A 16,706-nucleotide genomic window follows, 5' to 3' on the forward strand; every position below is an offset into this window, starting at 1 on the left:
GTACGTATTATTAGTATGAGGGGTCGATGCTCAGCACACTCTGAATTATTTTGGAACATTGACGGAATGGTGCAGGGTACCGAGAAAGGGCCCCACCAGTACAGTGTATGTTATAGTGGTAGATACTTTTTTGCGTGTATAAATGTATGTATGAATATGCGAAAGGCGAAAGAAGCTCTGTACATGTACGGAACCTTCACAACATAGAAGTGTATAAGGAAAAATCAAACTCTAAGACAACCTCGTATAAACGTGGATACCTAACATCGAGAAAAACGTAATTACAACCGTAAGAACAACGTAATTAAAACCGTAAGACTTTACGAGTTTACGAGAAAATAGGAAAAACCTGATACACGGTGCAACATTAGCGATACTTCACTCACGTATGCACAAGGAAGTTTACACACTTGAAACATGAAATGATAAATCGTGACAAAATTATGTCTTTCATACATATCACGATTTACAGTCACTTAGAATGAAAATGATATCGCCGCTATACGAGAACAGGTAAGTAAAGTGATCGACGACCTGTAAACGAAAGGAATCGCTTATAAACAATAAACAAAAACCGTCACACAGAACTATATGCTGGATTAGAGAGTTATGAATGTCGAATTATTCGTGTACATAGAGTTTCATGTCAACTGATGCGTTAAAATGTTTATATTTTTTCTCATGATTACACCAGACGACTATAAGCGCACTTTAATTAAAGATGATACACGCACGCAAGGGCGTACCGCTATTATGAAACACTGTACATAGCAATAGTAGTTACACACTGAACTTAAAGATTTTATGTTCATATGTCCATGTTAGTGTAAGAAGTTTAATTAGAATGATTTACAAACACACCAGAACGTGCTCATGCACGAAACACTCTACATATTATCGTTAAGCTACACCTAAATGATTATATCATGCGTTTTCAGATTTTATACGTAAAAACCATAGAAAACACGTAGTCGTTGCCATTAAGATAGAAAATTCTCTTCCCAAGCTTCAATGGAGCGGCTACAGGTGTATTCTTTGCACGCTGATGCATCTCGTTTCGTATGAAGAATACGTAACGTAAGGTAAACCTTAACTTACACTCGAGTTCAAGAATGAAAACAAAGGACTTGTTGCTTGCAACTAATTAATGGAAACGGGTGTGTGACAGTAAAATACAAGACAAAATCATGACTATGAGTGGTCAAAAATTATACAATTTTCGTCTATAATTTTTCGTGTAATTAATGTAAACAATGAATTGTATGTGTTACGTGTTATTCCATTGTATCTGATGTATTTTGTATATTTCATGCCAAATCTCGTGACTTTGTGAATACTTATGTGTATTGACCAGAAGTATCGAGGGGAATGAATCTGGGTGGGTAATGTGAAAAAAAAGTGTAGTGAAAAAGAAAGGTTCGATCGCAATATTCACGATCAAACTGTTGTATAGAAATCAAAATTTTTCAAAATAGTACCGGCCGGAGTGTCCGAGCGGTTCTAGGTGCTTTACTTTTGATCCGTGCGACTGCTACGGTTGCGGGTTCGAATCCTGCCTCGGGCATGGATGTGTGTGATGACTTTAGATTAGTTAGGTTTAAGTAGCTCTACGTTCTAGTTGACTGATGATCTTAGATGTTAAGTTCCATAGTGCTCCGAACCATTTGAACCATTTGAGCTAAGAGAGTATGCTCTGAATTACCAACTGATTTCTGAACCTCAGGTTCCTACGCACAGTATTACGTTTCAAGTGTCAGCGATCCTAAACAAGTGACATCGAAAATTGAAGCTTGTATCGTCAACCGACCATGGCGACACAATAAGAGAAGACATTGCCACGCTTCTTACCGGGATGTGCATTGACGGGACCGTCCCCTGCCTAGGACATAGAATGGTGTGTTCTTCGGGGAACATATTAAAATGTACCACGACGTATCCGATCAAAGTACTGGAGGGAGCTACAAAAAGCACACGCATACTGAGTTTCTGAGGTGTAGACAGTACTCGCACACTGGAAATTTACTGCACTGGCGCGCAATCAGCCAACGTTGCCCACTAACGAACAACTAAACAATAGGGAGCGCATATCGCCCGCCCATATTCATCAGTTGGCCAGCGAACAAAGCTTGCCGCCACGGAATAAAATCGAAAGCAAAACACGGACTTAATTTTCACCTCTGATGAGGAAGGAAACATTTGTAAATAACCTTGTATTCTTTTATATTTTATTGTATAAACTTTACTGTATTATGTTGGTTTCTCAGTATAAATCAAACATTTGTATATTAGGATTAAGGTTTGTAAATATTAGCATAAGAATTCCAAATAAAACTGACACACATTCAGTAATACGAAAGGATTCACAGTGCCATGAAAATGAGACAGTAAAAATGAAATTTTTAAATAAAAGACCCCAAACCTATCAACTGCAAGGTCGACTACTGTATCCTGTCAACCAAATAAAATTTTCTAGTGACAGTGTATAGTAGGGCGGCAGTTGTAATGCCACATTACGACGCGGAGAGATACATTACCGTAAAGTCTGCGCCAAAGATTAAATTGAGAATCATGTAGAATATAATCTCTGCAATGTTCATATTGGATTGTCTTTTGATTCATACTCCAAGAAGGCGTTAAGATACTCTCTCGATTGTTACCTTGTAGGCGATGGACGTAATTTTGGTGTGTGCTGAAAGGCAGCCTTCTTGTTAGTATTTATGATTTGTCCGACGAGCATAGCAAGTCTTACTGTCTTGTGAATGAAAAAATAGTGAAAATCATCTAAGTTTTGCGAGAATAATTAAAAGCGACGTAGCATTGTATTCCTTTGTTTCCACCGTCGTCGTGAAGTAAACCGATGCCGACTTAGGAAGATACGAACGGTCAACAAAGAGAAGAACATCGATGGCGACTAATTAATTAATACTGTGGCAGAAGGACTAATTCTAAGTTTAAAGTTAGAACTCTGAATAATTCAACAATGACGTAGAATTCAATATTATAATTAATCTGAATTGTAAATTATATTTCAGTCAAATTTCACGTAGCACCGAATTTGTCCCCATTCAAGCCGGGCAATACAGTCCGTATAAAAGCCTTTCAAAAATTCTGACATTAAAGTTCCACATCCATATTTATTTCTTTTCAAAAAATCAATAAATTTAATTTTTTTTTTATTTCGCCACACGGAGATAATCGTAGAAACAGAAAATATGGGAACCAGAATAATTATTATTAAGGAAAACAGAATAACTTCAGACGCAACGGACCACCTCGCAGTTACGATTCTGGGAGAAATTCCTCACCACTGAACCGACAAGAAAGAAACTACCGACATGACGACAGACCTGAATTTAATCGGAACTGGCGGAATTCAAACAGGGCAGGGCCCTCTCGACAAGTTGAAATTGTGGAAGTTAGATCTCTAAATCCCAGTAACGACGCGTGACCACAAAGAGATAATAGACAATGACTCGCACTGCAGGCAGCCACGTGCGGCAGCTGGCTTTGAGAAAAGCAACAGAGAAGCTAACCTTGAGAAAAATTTCGGAATTCTCTACATTCAAAAAGTAGCCTTTGAAAACTTTATCACTGCATCTTTAAAGGACATTGCGTATGAACAAGCAAAGATCCGATTTGGAAAGATATCCACGTAAGTGACATGAAAAGACACACACAGATTCGTCATTCTTATCCGGTTGGGAACAACATACTCTTCAAACGCTGCACTGTTGATGATAATTTATGGGTACTTTGTATTCCTGACGATTTTGTTAATAAGGTCATCTGGTACATTCATTTCAGCAACGCACACTTTGGTACACGAAAATGTTGTCATATTCTTCGAATGACTCGTTATTTTAACAATATGGAAAAGATAATTAGGATAGTCTTGTTTATTTGTAAACTTTGTCAAAAAGCTAAACCATCTACCATCTCACATCGTTTCCTTATCATTCCGACTAGATTAAAACAATTTCCTGCTGTTGATGTTCTGGGACCCCTTGTCAAAACAGAGAATGGATTTTCGTACGTTCTAGTCGCTGATGAACTTACTTCAAAATTTGTTTCTTCCACACTGTTATGCATTGCCACTGGACGGTCTGTATCCAAGGCCTTTGTTAAAATTTCTTACACGAATTTGGACACTTTACCAAAGTCATTTCAGATAATGGACCACAATTAAGATCGGCTGTTTGGTCACGCATGCTTCGGAAACGTAAAATCAGACCTGTTTTATTACATTGCACTCACTACATTGTAACCCGTCAGAAAGGATTATGAAAGAAATCAATAAGGTTTGCAGACTTTATTGTCACAGGAAGCAGCAGTACTGGGACAGATACTTACACTTATTTCAAAACATACTGAATGAAATGTCTCATGACGCCACTGCCTTTCCACCTATTCTTGTACTGAAGAATGAGGAACCACCTAACAGAATCAGAGAACTTGTACCTTTTCCGAATACACGTAAACTTCGACATAAAGACATAATTGACTATTAAAAATACTAATTCTGCTGCAGACAAAAGGAGAAAACTACACAATAGGACAAACGCAAAGAAACTGCATATTAGTCAGGAAGTTCTCATGAATCCCCATTCATTGTCACATAAGAAGAAGCATTTCAATCATAAATTCTTTCTGACATAGAATGGACCTTATAGGATCCGACGTATACTGCGTGATAATTTTGTTGAAGTTGCAACCCAGCTTACTAAGGAAAGTATAGGAATACACAACATTTCTCATGTAAAAACAGAGCCACCTTATTGGGAATGAAGCAATCAAAACCTGTATCATGACTTCCTGGTAATGAGGCTCCTCCTCATCATCTCTTTGCAGGAAATAAAGAGTGTACATGGAAATCAGCAACAAAGTACGTGTAAACGTGTACGCATGTTAGTTGTAAATAAGCTGGAGAACAGTAGCGCCAGTCAAAGCGGTAGACAAGTTTACTTCCTTATCTCCTTAAGCTGGCTTCTCTGACGCCAAGTTCACTACCTACAACTGTTCAGTGTAGCATTCTCTGAGTCCTGTTACATTTTTTAATGCCCTTACAGAAACACCCAGTATATACGTCATGCATGTTTGAGACTTTAAAACGTCTCTGGAACCACATAGTTTCATCCGGTATCATACAGACTGTAAATCTACCCAAGTAGTCAGTGTATGCCACTTCAGACAATGACAAACACCTACTGGCATTGATAAATACATAGGTTCTATGGTCACCACAGGCAACTAATGAAAAACCAAATGCATACCAGAGTTGGTTACCTACATAATATCGATATTACTATGTACCCGTTTAGTAGTCATAGTTGCTATGCATTAGTAAACACAAAAGAATTCTCAAGATTAGATGGCTATATCACATAACTAATAAGGAGGTGGCTTGCGGAGTATGGATGTAGATGTAGATGTAGAGGTACTGAGTGCAATTGGGAAGAAGAGGAATTTGTAGCACAACTTGACAAGGAGAAACGGTCGGTTGGTAGGATACGTCCCGAGGCATCAACGGATCACGAGTTTAGTACTGCAGGGAAGGGCGGAGGCTAAAAATCGAAGAGGCAGACCAACTGATGAATACGCTAAGCAGATTCAGAAAGGTGTAAGTTGCAGTAGTTATTCGGAGATGACGACGCCTCCACAGGATACAGAAGCGCAGAGAGATGCATCAAACCAGTCTCTGGATTGAAGTCCACAACAACAACAGAAAACGATTGCAGAGCTTTGTCTCATAATTAAGGGGGTATCCATTTCCAGAGAATCACTCAGTAATTCAATGGAAAACCGCTATTAACAATGTCTTCTGCAAAATGGGATATTTATAACACTAGTATTTTATGGGAAATGTAACAACTCTGCTTGTCTTTGCGTCTGGATCCTACTGCAACCTTGATAAATTCTGTGAAATGGAAGCTGGATGATGATTTAACCCCACTCCTCTGTGAAGCCAGTCTGTGCCCTGGCCACTCTGCTACCACGAGCGATAGCGGGGGCAGGGAACTCTAATGTCGGTTGTTACATAAGCCGCATCTCCGGGAGTTTTACCGTTGGCAGGTCGCGGGGTCGCTACCTCCCCCACCAAGTGCGCAGATACGCCAGCTTATCGCGCACCTCATCCGCTATAAGAGGCCCGCCAGCCGGCACACAATTCGTACTTCCTCTGCGAGCAACATGAGGACTGCGACCGTTGTCGTCCTGTCACTGTTGGCAGCCCTTGCGGCCGCCGCGGTTGTACCGCACAGCGAGGGTAAGTCATGCGCTCTTTCTACCACTACTATTTGTTATAAGTGATTTTAACCATGGCAGCAGAATTCTGCATAGCCAGAAGTCGGTAGAACTCAGTCGACATCAGCCTGTTAATACTCTAAGAGTTCACATGCTGCCAGCACTTGTTATCTAAATTACAGTTGCCATGTGTACCGTAAACGTTGCGAGACGATTGTCGTGCCAAAGTAGTGAGCACATACGTAATGCCACCAGCACTACGTGATTGTGTCTGGAAATCGGCGGGTGGAACTTGCTTTCTCCATTCCCCACTTCGCCATTCGGATTCTTTCGGGTCATTGTGAGCGGACTATACTTAGGCTATACGTCGTCACTCTGCTTGTAAGTAGGATGTTTAGGTTTTTTTTATTGGTAACGCCAACGCCACGTAGCGCTCTGTAAGAAGATCACTGGCTGTGCTGTGTGCAGTCTGTGGCTGGTTTGCATTGTTGTCTGCCATTGTAGTGTTGGGCAGCGGCAGCTGGATGCTAACAGCGCGTAGCGTTGCGCAGTTGGAGGTAAGCCGCCAGCAGTGGTGGACGTGGGGAGAGAGATGGCGGAGTTTTGAAATTTGTAAGAATTGGTGTCACGAACTGATATATATATATATATATATATTATGACTATTAAGGTAAATACATTGTTTATTCTGTATTAAAATCTTTCATTTGCTAACTATGCCTATCAGTAGTTAGTGTCTTCAGTAGTTTGAATCTTTTATTTAGCTGCCAGTAGTGGCGCTCGCTGTATTGCAGTAGCTTGAGTAACGAAGATTTTTGTGAGGTAAGTGATTTGTGAAACATAGGTTAATGTTAGTCAGGGCCATTCTTTCGTAGGGATTTTTGGAAGTCAGATTGCGTTGCGCTAAAAATATTGTGTGTCAGCTTAAGCACAGTCGTGTATAAATTGTTGTAAGGGGACGTTTCATGCTACTTGCTCACAGTCTCTCACTCTTACCAGCCTCACTCTTACCAACTGTTGTGTAACCGGTTAGAGAGTTTAGCACTACACCATTGTCAGTATTGGTTAACTCTATTAGGCGAAAATCATGGCCTGTCTTGCGTTACTTATGATGGAGAAATTTCTCTGTACTGTTCTGAGAGCGTGTGTTCGAAAAAGAGGCGGGCAACATATTACCTCGTGCCACATACACATGCATTAGGTAGCTTGCAGAGAACGTATGTAGACGAATACTGGACCTCTCATTGTGAGGAGCAGAGCAGTATCGAAAGCACATTCGCATCTACATCTCTACTCTGGAGTTCACATTGAAGACCCTCACGAAAGGTTATTCTACACCGTTCCACATTATTAACATCTAAATCTTTCCGTGGGAGCTCTGATTTCTCATATTTTCTTACGATGATCATATCGCCCTACACAGGGTAGGCGACAATAACCTATTTTCGCCTTCAGAGGAAAAAATGAAATGATAGTATGGCATTGTTGGCTGGAAGGCCCCATCCGAGGAAGTTCGGCCCCAAATGTAATCCTTATTGTAGTCGACGCCACGTTAGGCGAATGGCGTTACGGTGATGAGGATGAAATGACGATGAGGACAACACAACAGCCAGTCCACGGACGGAGATCCTTAAACCGGACGGGAATAGAACTCAGGCCCGCTGCATGGGAGGCAAGTACGTAGTCACGCAGCTAAGCAAGCGGACGCGTTCAGAGGAGAAAGCTGTTGACGGATATTTCGTGAAAACAACCCGCAACGAAAAACACTTCGTGCTAATGATAGCCAGACCAGGTCTCGTAATATATCCGTGACACATTCGCCCCTGTTTCGGCATATTACAAAAGGAGCTGTCCTTCTTTGAATTTTTCAATGTCCTCCGTCAACCCTATCCGTAAGGATCCCATACAGCACAGCAATTCTCTAGCAGTGAGCAGACAAGCGTAGCGCACGCTGTCTCTCGTAGCCCTTAAGCATCTTCCAAGCGTTCTGCCAATACACTCCTAAATCCTGCTGCAAATATAATGTATAATAAGGAGGCATTAGTATTAGTCTCTTTCCTGAATAATGCGAACGTAAACCTTACAAAAAAAAACGTAAAAAACCTGCAATATCCGCTATAACAATTTTCTTGTGATCTTACCACCTGAATGATTCCTATTGTATATAATTTTTTTTGTTAATTGTTATTCCAGCCGGTAAGGAACTTCTGGAGAAACAGAACAAGATTTTGGCGCTCTTCTACCACGTACAGCAGCCATCACTCATCAAAGAAGAACAGGAAATAGCCAAGACCTACAAACCTATTGAACACGTCGACAACTACCAGGTATAAATACGTCACGTTACAAACCAGGATCCGATTTCTTGAACGGCCAGAGAACTGTAGCGACCTACTGTCTTTTTTAACTTTTCAGTTCAAGGAGAAGGTGGAAGTTTTCTGGAAGTACTACGTCGACGTTGGCTTCCTGCCCAAAGGGGAAGTGTTCTCCATCTACTACCAGAAGCACTACTACCAGGCCAGGGCACTGTTTGAGCTGTTCTACTTCGCCAAGGACTTTGAGACGTTCATCAAGGTACGAGCGCTTCGGCACAAAATGCTACGCAGTTCTGATTTTTTCATTCTGCTTGAACCAGCAAGTTATTAGCAAACATTCCTCTTAATTTTTGATCATACCTATCTATTTGCAAATACTGATATACCTTCAATTTTTTTTTGTTGTCAATTCTTTCTTCTGCTTATTTGCGTAACACCAACGTGAAGTAGCTTATTGAATAATATCCGTTCACCACTATGTTCAACGTTAACAAGAGACAGTGGACGCACGTTCAAGGCATGTTCAGCTGACAATATGTATAATGTCTAGCATCTGGTGCTCTAAAATAGGCAGTCGTCATCAGATACCACAGATCTCAAAAGTTCTTTATACTGAACATGACCTCATAGTTATCATTAACTAATGCCTGACAAACATCACAATCGTCGTCGTTAATGAATCTGTTACTTGACGAAAAAATCTACGTAAGCATACAATAATACAGTTCACAATCAAGATTTTGCATCATCTTACCATGTAACTAGTTTACAGCATAGTCCGTTATCAGACTCGGCCTGCTGATAACTGCGTTACAAAAAGTATGTCTGCAATTCACGTAACATGCTGAATTGCTTCTGCTCTATGAACAAAAGAGACTGACGTAGTCACATTTGCATTTCTAGACTTTTAAATTATCACACCTCCTCAGTTAACACTGTTCTTCCATGTCCCCATTTTTCGCCAAGGGAATACTCAAATCTTTTATGAGGCCCCGCAACAAAACATCTTAGTTGAGCTCTCACACAACAGCCGATGTTCGGAATCTTCGCAAGCAACTTAAAAGAACAGTTACTTAAATTTTGACTGCTTGGTAAGGAGTAGCATAGAAACGTCTTGTGGACCTTTGTACAGGTGCCGTTGACCACACTCATGGCCTACGTACTATAAATATAGATCACCGAGTGGCACATCTTTCCTAAATCCGACTACTCCCCATCAAATTCCATGACACAAATTATCCTAAAAAATAAGGGCATCGTTTCCTGGGCAACAATCATCTATACTCCAGGCGAGGATTACATCGTTATGAAAGAATGCACAGCGTAAAGTCAGATTGTACACGAAGATACTGGTCAAATTGTGTCTTCATCTAAATTGTCACCTGTGTCTGGAGACGAGGAAGTAAGTCGTAGCTAGCACTGCATCTCCCCGAAACTTTCCTCGTGTATAACGAGTGTCCTTTTGATTCCAGACGGCCATTTGGGCGCGGGAGCACCTGAACGAGGCACTGTTCGTCTACTCATTCACTGTCGCTGTGCTCCATCGCGAGGATACCAAGGATGTCACACTGCCAGCTCCCTACGAGATCTACCCACAACTCTTCGTCAACGCAGAGGTCATCCAGAAGGCATATGACGCCCGCCTGCAAGGTGTGTACAAACTACGCCCACGTGTCATTGCCGGTGGCATCACTATGCAAAGTAAAACGACAACCAGGTCGGCTATAATAAAAATATTTTCTATAAAACAATCGATGATACCCCCCTCAGCAGTGGCTGAAATTCAGAAGGATTCTTAATGTATTCTACGTCTAAGAATGGTAAGTAAATGCTTATCCATTGCAGAATGAGATTTTCACTCTGCAGCGGAGTGTGAGCTGATATAAAACTTCCTGGCACATTAAAACTTTGTGCCCGACCAAGACTCGAACTCGGGACCTTTGCCTTTCGCGGGCAAGTGCTCTACCATCTGAGCTACCGAAGCACGACACACGTCCGGTACACACAGCTTTACTTCTGCCAGTACCTCGTCTCCTACCTTCCAAACTCTACAGAAGCTCTCGGTCGGGCACAAAGTTTTAATCTGCCAGGAAGTTTCATATCAGCGCACACTCCGCTGCAGAGTGAAAATCTCATTCTGGAAACATCCCCCAGGCTGTGGCTAAGCCATGTCTCCGCAATATCCTTTCTTTCAGGAGTGCTAGTTGTGCAAGGTTCGCAGGAGAGCTTCTGTAAAGTTTGGAAGGTAGGAGACGAGGTACTGGCAGAAGTAAAGCTGTGAGTACCGGACGTGAGACGTGCTTCGGTAGCTCCGATGGTAGAGCACTTGCACGCGAAAGGCAAAGGTCCCGAGTTGGAGTCTCGGTCGGGCACACAGTTTTAATCTGCCAGGCAGTTTCACTTATCCACTGGTTTGTTGAGCACATAATTCCCCGCATCGGACTCATGTTGTTGTTGTCCTTGTTATCGTGATGGTGGTCTTCCATCCGATGACAGATATGATGCACCTCTCCACGCTACTCTGCCCTCTGCAAGCCTCTCCATTTCTGCATAACTACTGCAACCTACATCCATATGAACCTGCGTCTCCCTCTATAATTTTTAATTCTCCCCCCTCCCCTCAACTCTAGCAACTGATTCTCTCTTTTAGTCGAGTTCTGGACAGAAATTTGATTTCTCACATATTCCATCTGTCAATCTAACACTCAGCATTCTCTTCCTGTGCGAACTCTTTACAGTCCACAGTACACACCAGTAAAAAACTACGCCCCAGAGAAATCCGTTTCAGAAACGCTTCTCTCACTGTTTCTGTCAGCATTATCTATGCTCCTTGCTTCCCGCATCATCAACAACTTTTCAGCCCAAATAGCACAAATCATCTACTTTCTTTTAGTATCTCCTTTCGTTATGTAAATCTCTTAACATCGACTGCTGTAGCTGACCACATATCATTACCGTCGTTTTATTTTTGTTTTTCTTGATCTTATAAGTTCGCTTCAAGACACTATCCATTCCAAGCCAGTTGACGTGTCTTACAAAATTTATACGTTAACAGTATACCTCGTAATTTTCGTCACTTCTCCCTGCATTTTAAATGCCTTTCCAAATTTCTCCTGGCTGTTCTTCACAACATGCTCAATACATCCACTGAACGCCTGCTGCGCCCACGTGTGCTACAAGTACCCTTTGGTCTTCACTTCCCTCTCAAACTCCGTTACACTACCCAACAGCGCTAAAGATCGTTATTGCTTCATGTGCAGCGAAGCCCCTTGTAGTTTAAATAGACTTTTCAATTGATGTGATTGCGTAATCACGTTGTTGCATAAATCAACGTTTCAGACTTCCATCATGATGATGAACATGTATTGATGCTAATGTAATAAAATCAAGTGCCCAAGACTTTGCTCTATATAACAACAAAATCGCATGGTCGTGTATTCGGAGAGTGTGGGGTGACTTAAAATTGACCGGAATAATTGCTGCCGTTTACATTAAACTGTTGAACTTATAGCTCTTTGATAACAAAGAGTACATGTGCTAAACATACACCGAGTGGTTATAATTAAAGAGAAGCTACTCAAACATGTCCCGTGTGCCTTTTTGCTGTCGCATGGCAACGAGACTTCGTACATACTCTAATGCGTTAATGCGGAAAATATTTACACTTGAAAAAAATAGTTGCAACTTTAGCCGCCCGGTGTGAGTCCGGCGCTATGAATGCAAGAAAGACCTGTAGAAATGTTTCTTGTAATAGATTAGGAGTCAGGTAATAATAGCAAAGACCACAAACTGAGAAAGGGTTAATGTTGATTTTATTATTAACTGCTGCGTATGCCCATAATTGCAACTACATTTTCTTCCAGCGTCGATGGGTTCAAAATGAAGGTGTTACCATACCTACCGAATTTCGCTACCAGCCAGTAATTAAAACCCACACTGGACCTCAGTAAGTAGCGGCAGTTACAGCAACAGCTTTCATCACACAATCGCTAATCAAAACTATCTGTTCCGTTCTGCAGGTCAAGTCAGCTCTAAGGAGGCTCCGTACATATTCTACTCGAACCACAGTGGCTACCCCGTGCCGAGCAACCCCGAGCAGCTGGTTTCCTACTTCACCGAAGACGTCGGCCTCAACTCCTTCTACGCATACCTGAGCTACAAGTACCCCTTCTGGCTGAACCCCGCCAACTACAGCCTTCCCGAGTACAAGTACCGCGGCGAGAGCTTCTTCTTCGTCCTACAGCAGCTCCTGGCTCGCTACCACCTGGAGAGGCTTTCCAACCACTTGCCTGAAGTGAAGGCTATCGACTACAACCACCCTGTGCTGGTACGTTCAATTCCTGCACGACTTTCACTTTACTGGAACGACCTTCCAACGACGACACCAAACTGTGTATTCCGTTTACAGGTCGGCTACTACCCTGAGCTGAGGCTGCAGAACGGACTTGAGGCTCCAGCGCGCCCAGAGGGAGTCTTCCCCCGCAACGTCGACATTCTGTACGTGGAAGAGATCAGGAACTACGAGAGGAGGATCCGTGACGGAATAGACTACGGCTACCTGTCAGGCGTAAGTGTGTCCTCGCAGATTTGTCTCTAATACGATTTCATGCAGAATGCGACCAGCATTAATCCTTATGTTCCTAAAACAACAGTACAACTACGAAAAGTACAACCTGAGAGAGAAGGACCTCACCAACATCCTTGGAAACATCGTCGAGGGCAACTACGAGAACATCAACTGGGAGTACTACGGCGCATACTTCAGGAACCTCATCTCCCTCTTCGGCCACATTGTCGACCCTGTTCACAAATACGGAGTATGTCCGCATGATGTTTACTCTCTCTGACGTTACACTGGTCTTATTTGGATACGAGATTACATAACTTACTTCCGTTTTAGGTTCCTGCTAGCGTCCTTGAACTACCAGAAACCCAGCTGAGGGACCCACTCTTCTACAGGATCGCGAAGCGCGTTCTTTCCATCTTCTACCACTACAAGAACCTTCTGAAGCCTTACACTCAGGAGGAGGTAGTTATTGAAACCACTGATACAAAAGTATACATTTTCTCGCAGAGTACTGCACTAGTCATGAACTAAACCAAATCTTCAATTTCAGCTGCTCCTGCCAGGCGTAACTGTTGAAGATATCACCTTCGACAAACTCGTCACATACTTCGACAGCTTCGACTTTGACATCAGCAACGCTCTGACCTTCTCCAAGCCAGAAGACGGTGAAAAGTTCAAATTTGTGGCTCGCCAGGGTCGCCTGAACCACAAGCCGTTCTTCTACCACATTAAGGTTAAGAGCGACAAAGAAGTCGACTCCGTCGTCCGTGTCTTCATTGGTCCCAAGTACGACGCCCTCGGCCGCGAACTCAGCCTGGAGGAGAGGAAGCAGTACTACGTTCTCCTGGACATCTTCAACCAGAAGCGTAAGTGATGAGCGGAATACTTCGTACTGGCAACAGAATCCGCATTACTTTTAAGCAGAACTACTAAAGATAGTGCCAGATTAGATGAAATTATTTCCGATGGGTTACCAGTAGCAGATGTCTGCCTCGTCGCATACTGAGGATAGTGACTTAGTATTAACATCATTTGCAGACAAATAGCTGTTGCTATTAAGTGGTATGTTTGCAGGTTAGTTAAACCTCCAAGCATATGAGGCATGAGCAATCTACTAATGCTAATTTTCCTGTGATCAGCAGGGCATGTGTTTAACTGTGGTTGGATCGACACAAGACGGTTAATCTATACTGACAGGTGTAGCTCCCTATTTAGTTGGGCAGTAACGATCATGCAGAAAACCTCTGGTCGTCAAGTTTGTGATGTGTTTGTGGGAAGACTGTTCGACACATAGAAAAAAAGAAAGCAACTCACAGATGTGAGTAGGTATTAAGTTGCCACATATTAAAATATCAGTACTTATAGTTGTTACTCCCTGTATAATACATGAAATGTTGGGTATGTCAGAAAAAGTCTGCCCAAAAAGTCCATCAAGCCCCTACAGTATGGACTGGCCGCCGTGTCATCCTCAGCCCATAGGAGTCACTGGATGCAGAAAAGAAGGGGCATGTGGTCAGCACACTGCTCTACCAGCCCTATGTCAGTTTACGACACTGGAGCCGCTACTTCTCAGTGACGTAGCTCCTCAGTTTTCCTCACAACGGCTGAGTGCATCGTGCTTGTCAACAGCACTTGGCAGACCATTGAAGTGCTATTCCAGTCCGACAGTAATTAACTTTGGTGACCAAACGGGAACCACTGTTACCACTGCAGCAAGGCCATTAGCATTGGGCAGGACACCTTGTATATTATTTTTTGAAATGCAGGTTGTGATGGTTGATTGCTCAGTAGGATGGCCCGAGGTGTATATAAAGCTGTAAGGCGATAGCTTGGTTGTGAGTTAGCGTGGTGAACGAAGTGCAAACGAATTCTACGACGAACTGGCCTAGTGATCTATAGTGTAGGCAAAGGATTAGTTTAGGTTGAAAAGTGACATTTTTGGTTCCGAGTAGTCAACATTAAACCGAATGCTTCAGCTAGTCCCACTTTTTACCTGAATACCCGAAGGAATAGGAAATGTTTGGCCCTTACGTCACAACACTCTGCAGCAACGGGCATCCAGTGCAGTTTTCTGCCGAGTGGGGCCAACACAATAAAATTTACTCTTAGACGATGCATGCTCTTGGCCTCTAGTCCACATCGGTAGCTGTGCATTTAGCGTTGCAGCATTGCGGATCACCATGCGAAGAGGCCTGTGGTCGATTCCTGGCTGACTCAGAGATTTTGTCTGCTCAGAGGGTGTTGTCCTTACGTTCATATCCTCGCAATTGATAGACTGTTATTGAGATGGCTCAATAGGTTCGCCCAGAAACCCGGTAACATTAAGCTTGCCCTATTAGAATCAGTTGATAACTGGTGCCGATCGTATACCTCGCCTTTTGCAGTGTCCGTTGGTGAGAACGACATCAAGCGCAGCTCCCGAGACTTCTCGCTGTACGGCAAGGAGGCGCCGAGCTACTCGGACCTGCACCACCAGACCCTCGCCGCCATCAAGGGCGAGAGCAAGTTCTTCCTGGACGAGTTCCGCTCTCACTTCGGCTTCCCCCAGCGACTGGCACTTCCCCGCGGGACCCGCAGCGGTCTGCCGCTCAGCGTCTTCGTCATCGTCACCCCCGCTGTCTCCCAGGAGAAGCACCCCATCCTGGAGCGCGGCGACAACCACCCCGCCGGGTTCCCGTTCGACAGGCGCGTCGTCGAGTTCGAGTTCGACGTGCCCAACGCGCACTTCGACGAGACGTTCGTCGTGCACCGCCGCGAGGAGGACATCAACGCCACAGCCTGAACTGGCAGAGTTCCTCGAGCATCTACATCAGACTGACCTACTTGCTCATCGACTGTCACTCGCTCTTTTACATGCCTTTTTTACTTTTTCGAAAAAAATAAAAATTTGAACCTAAAACACGGTGTCTTTGTTCTTTTACGTTCTCACTCAACTATCAAAGAGAAGAAGAATGTACTGTGTGATAACTGTAAGTTGCCCAATTAGCAGAAAGGGCTGACGGGAACAGAGGAAGTACACCCAGCACGAATATGGGGTGAACAAGCCGTGGCTATCTTCTGCAGGACAGGGGGGTTAACCAGTGCTCCACCACACCAGAAATCATGTACAGAGCTAAAAATCGCTAGACATTTGTCATTATTGAAACTGACTTCGTCTTACATATAAATATATTTAATAAACAAAATGTCCACGGGTGTACTGCCGGTCTACAGTGTCCAACGGGCACAATATTTCAGCGATCATACATGTCGCCATCATCAGGTACCTGACACCGTTGGACACTGTAGACCGGCAGTACACCCGTGGATATTTTGATTATCAAGTACGCCAGGAGAAACTCAAGAATCATATGTTTAATAAAGATCCTAACAGAAAAAAATGCATATATTCATCACAAGAAAGGATATCTGTATGAAATGGAGTGGAGTACAGAACTGTAATACTACAGACAAAAATGGATACTTCAAACAGAAGCGTGGGCTCGATAACGTTCGTTGCTTCCAAAACAGATAACTTCCATCCGATGCAGGTGCTCGGTGTTGGTCGCCCAAGTTATATGGAAGGGAACATCTTTCAATTAATC

General features: G+C 43.0%; 1 protein-coding gene across 1 annotated transcript; it reads left to right on the forward strand.

Moving 5' to 3' along the window:
• The first annotated feature begins 5,951 nt into the window (after positions 1 to 5,951).
• Positions 5,952 to 16,021, forward strand: LOC126334874 (hexamerin-like). Its single transcript, XM_049997572.1, has 10 exons — positions 5,952 to 6,262; positions 8,434 to 8,567; positions 8,656 to 8,814; positions 10,028 to 10,205; positions 12,575 to 12,882; positions 12,964 to 13,122; positions 13,208 to 13,372; positions 13,456 to 13,584; positions 13,673 to 13,988; positions 15,507 to 16,021. The coding sequence occupies exons 1-10, from the start codon at positions 6,187 to 6,189 to the stop codon at positions 15,902 to 15,904; spliced, it is 2,022 nt and encodes a 673-aa protein (XP_049853529.1). The 5' UTR covers positions 5,952 to 6,186; the 3' UTR covers positions 15,905 to 16,021.
• The last annotated feature ends 685 nt before the right edge of the window (positions 16,022 to 16,706 follow it).

The sequence above is a fragment of the Schistocerca gregaria genome, chromosome 2 (genome assembly GCF_023897955.1).
Source record: "Schistocerca gregaria isolate iqSchGreg1 chromosome 2, iqSchGreg1.2, whole genome shotgun sequence".
NCBI lineage: Eukaryota > Metazoa > Arthropoda > Insecta > Orthoptera > Acrididae > Schistocerca > Schistocerca gregaria.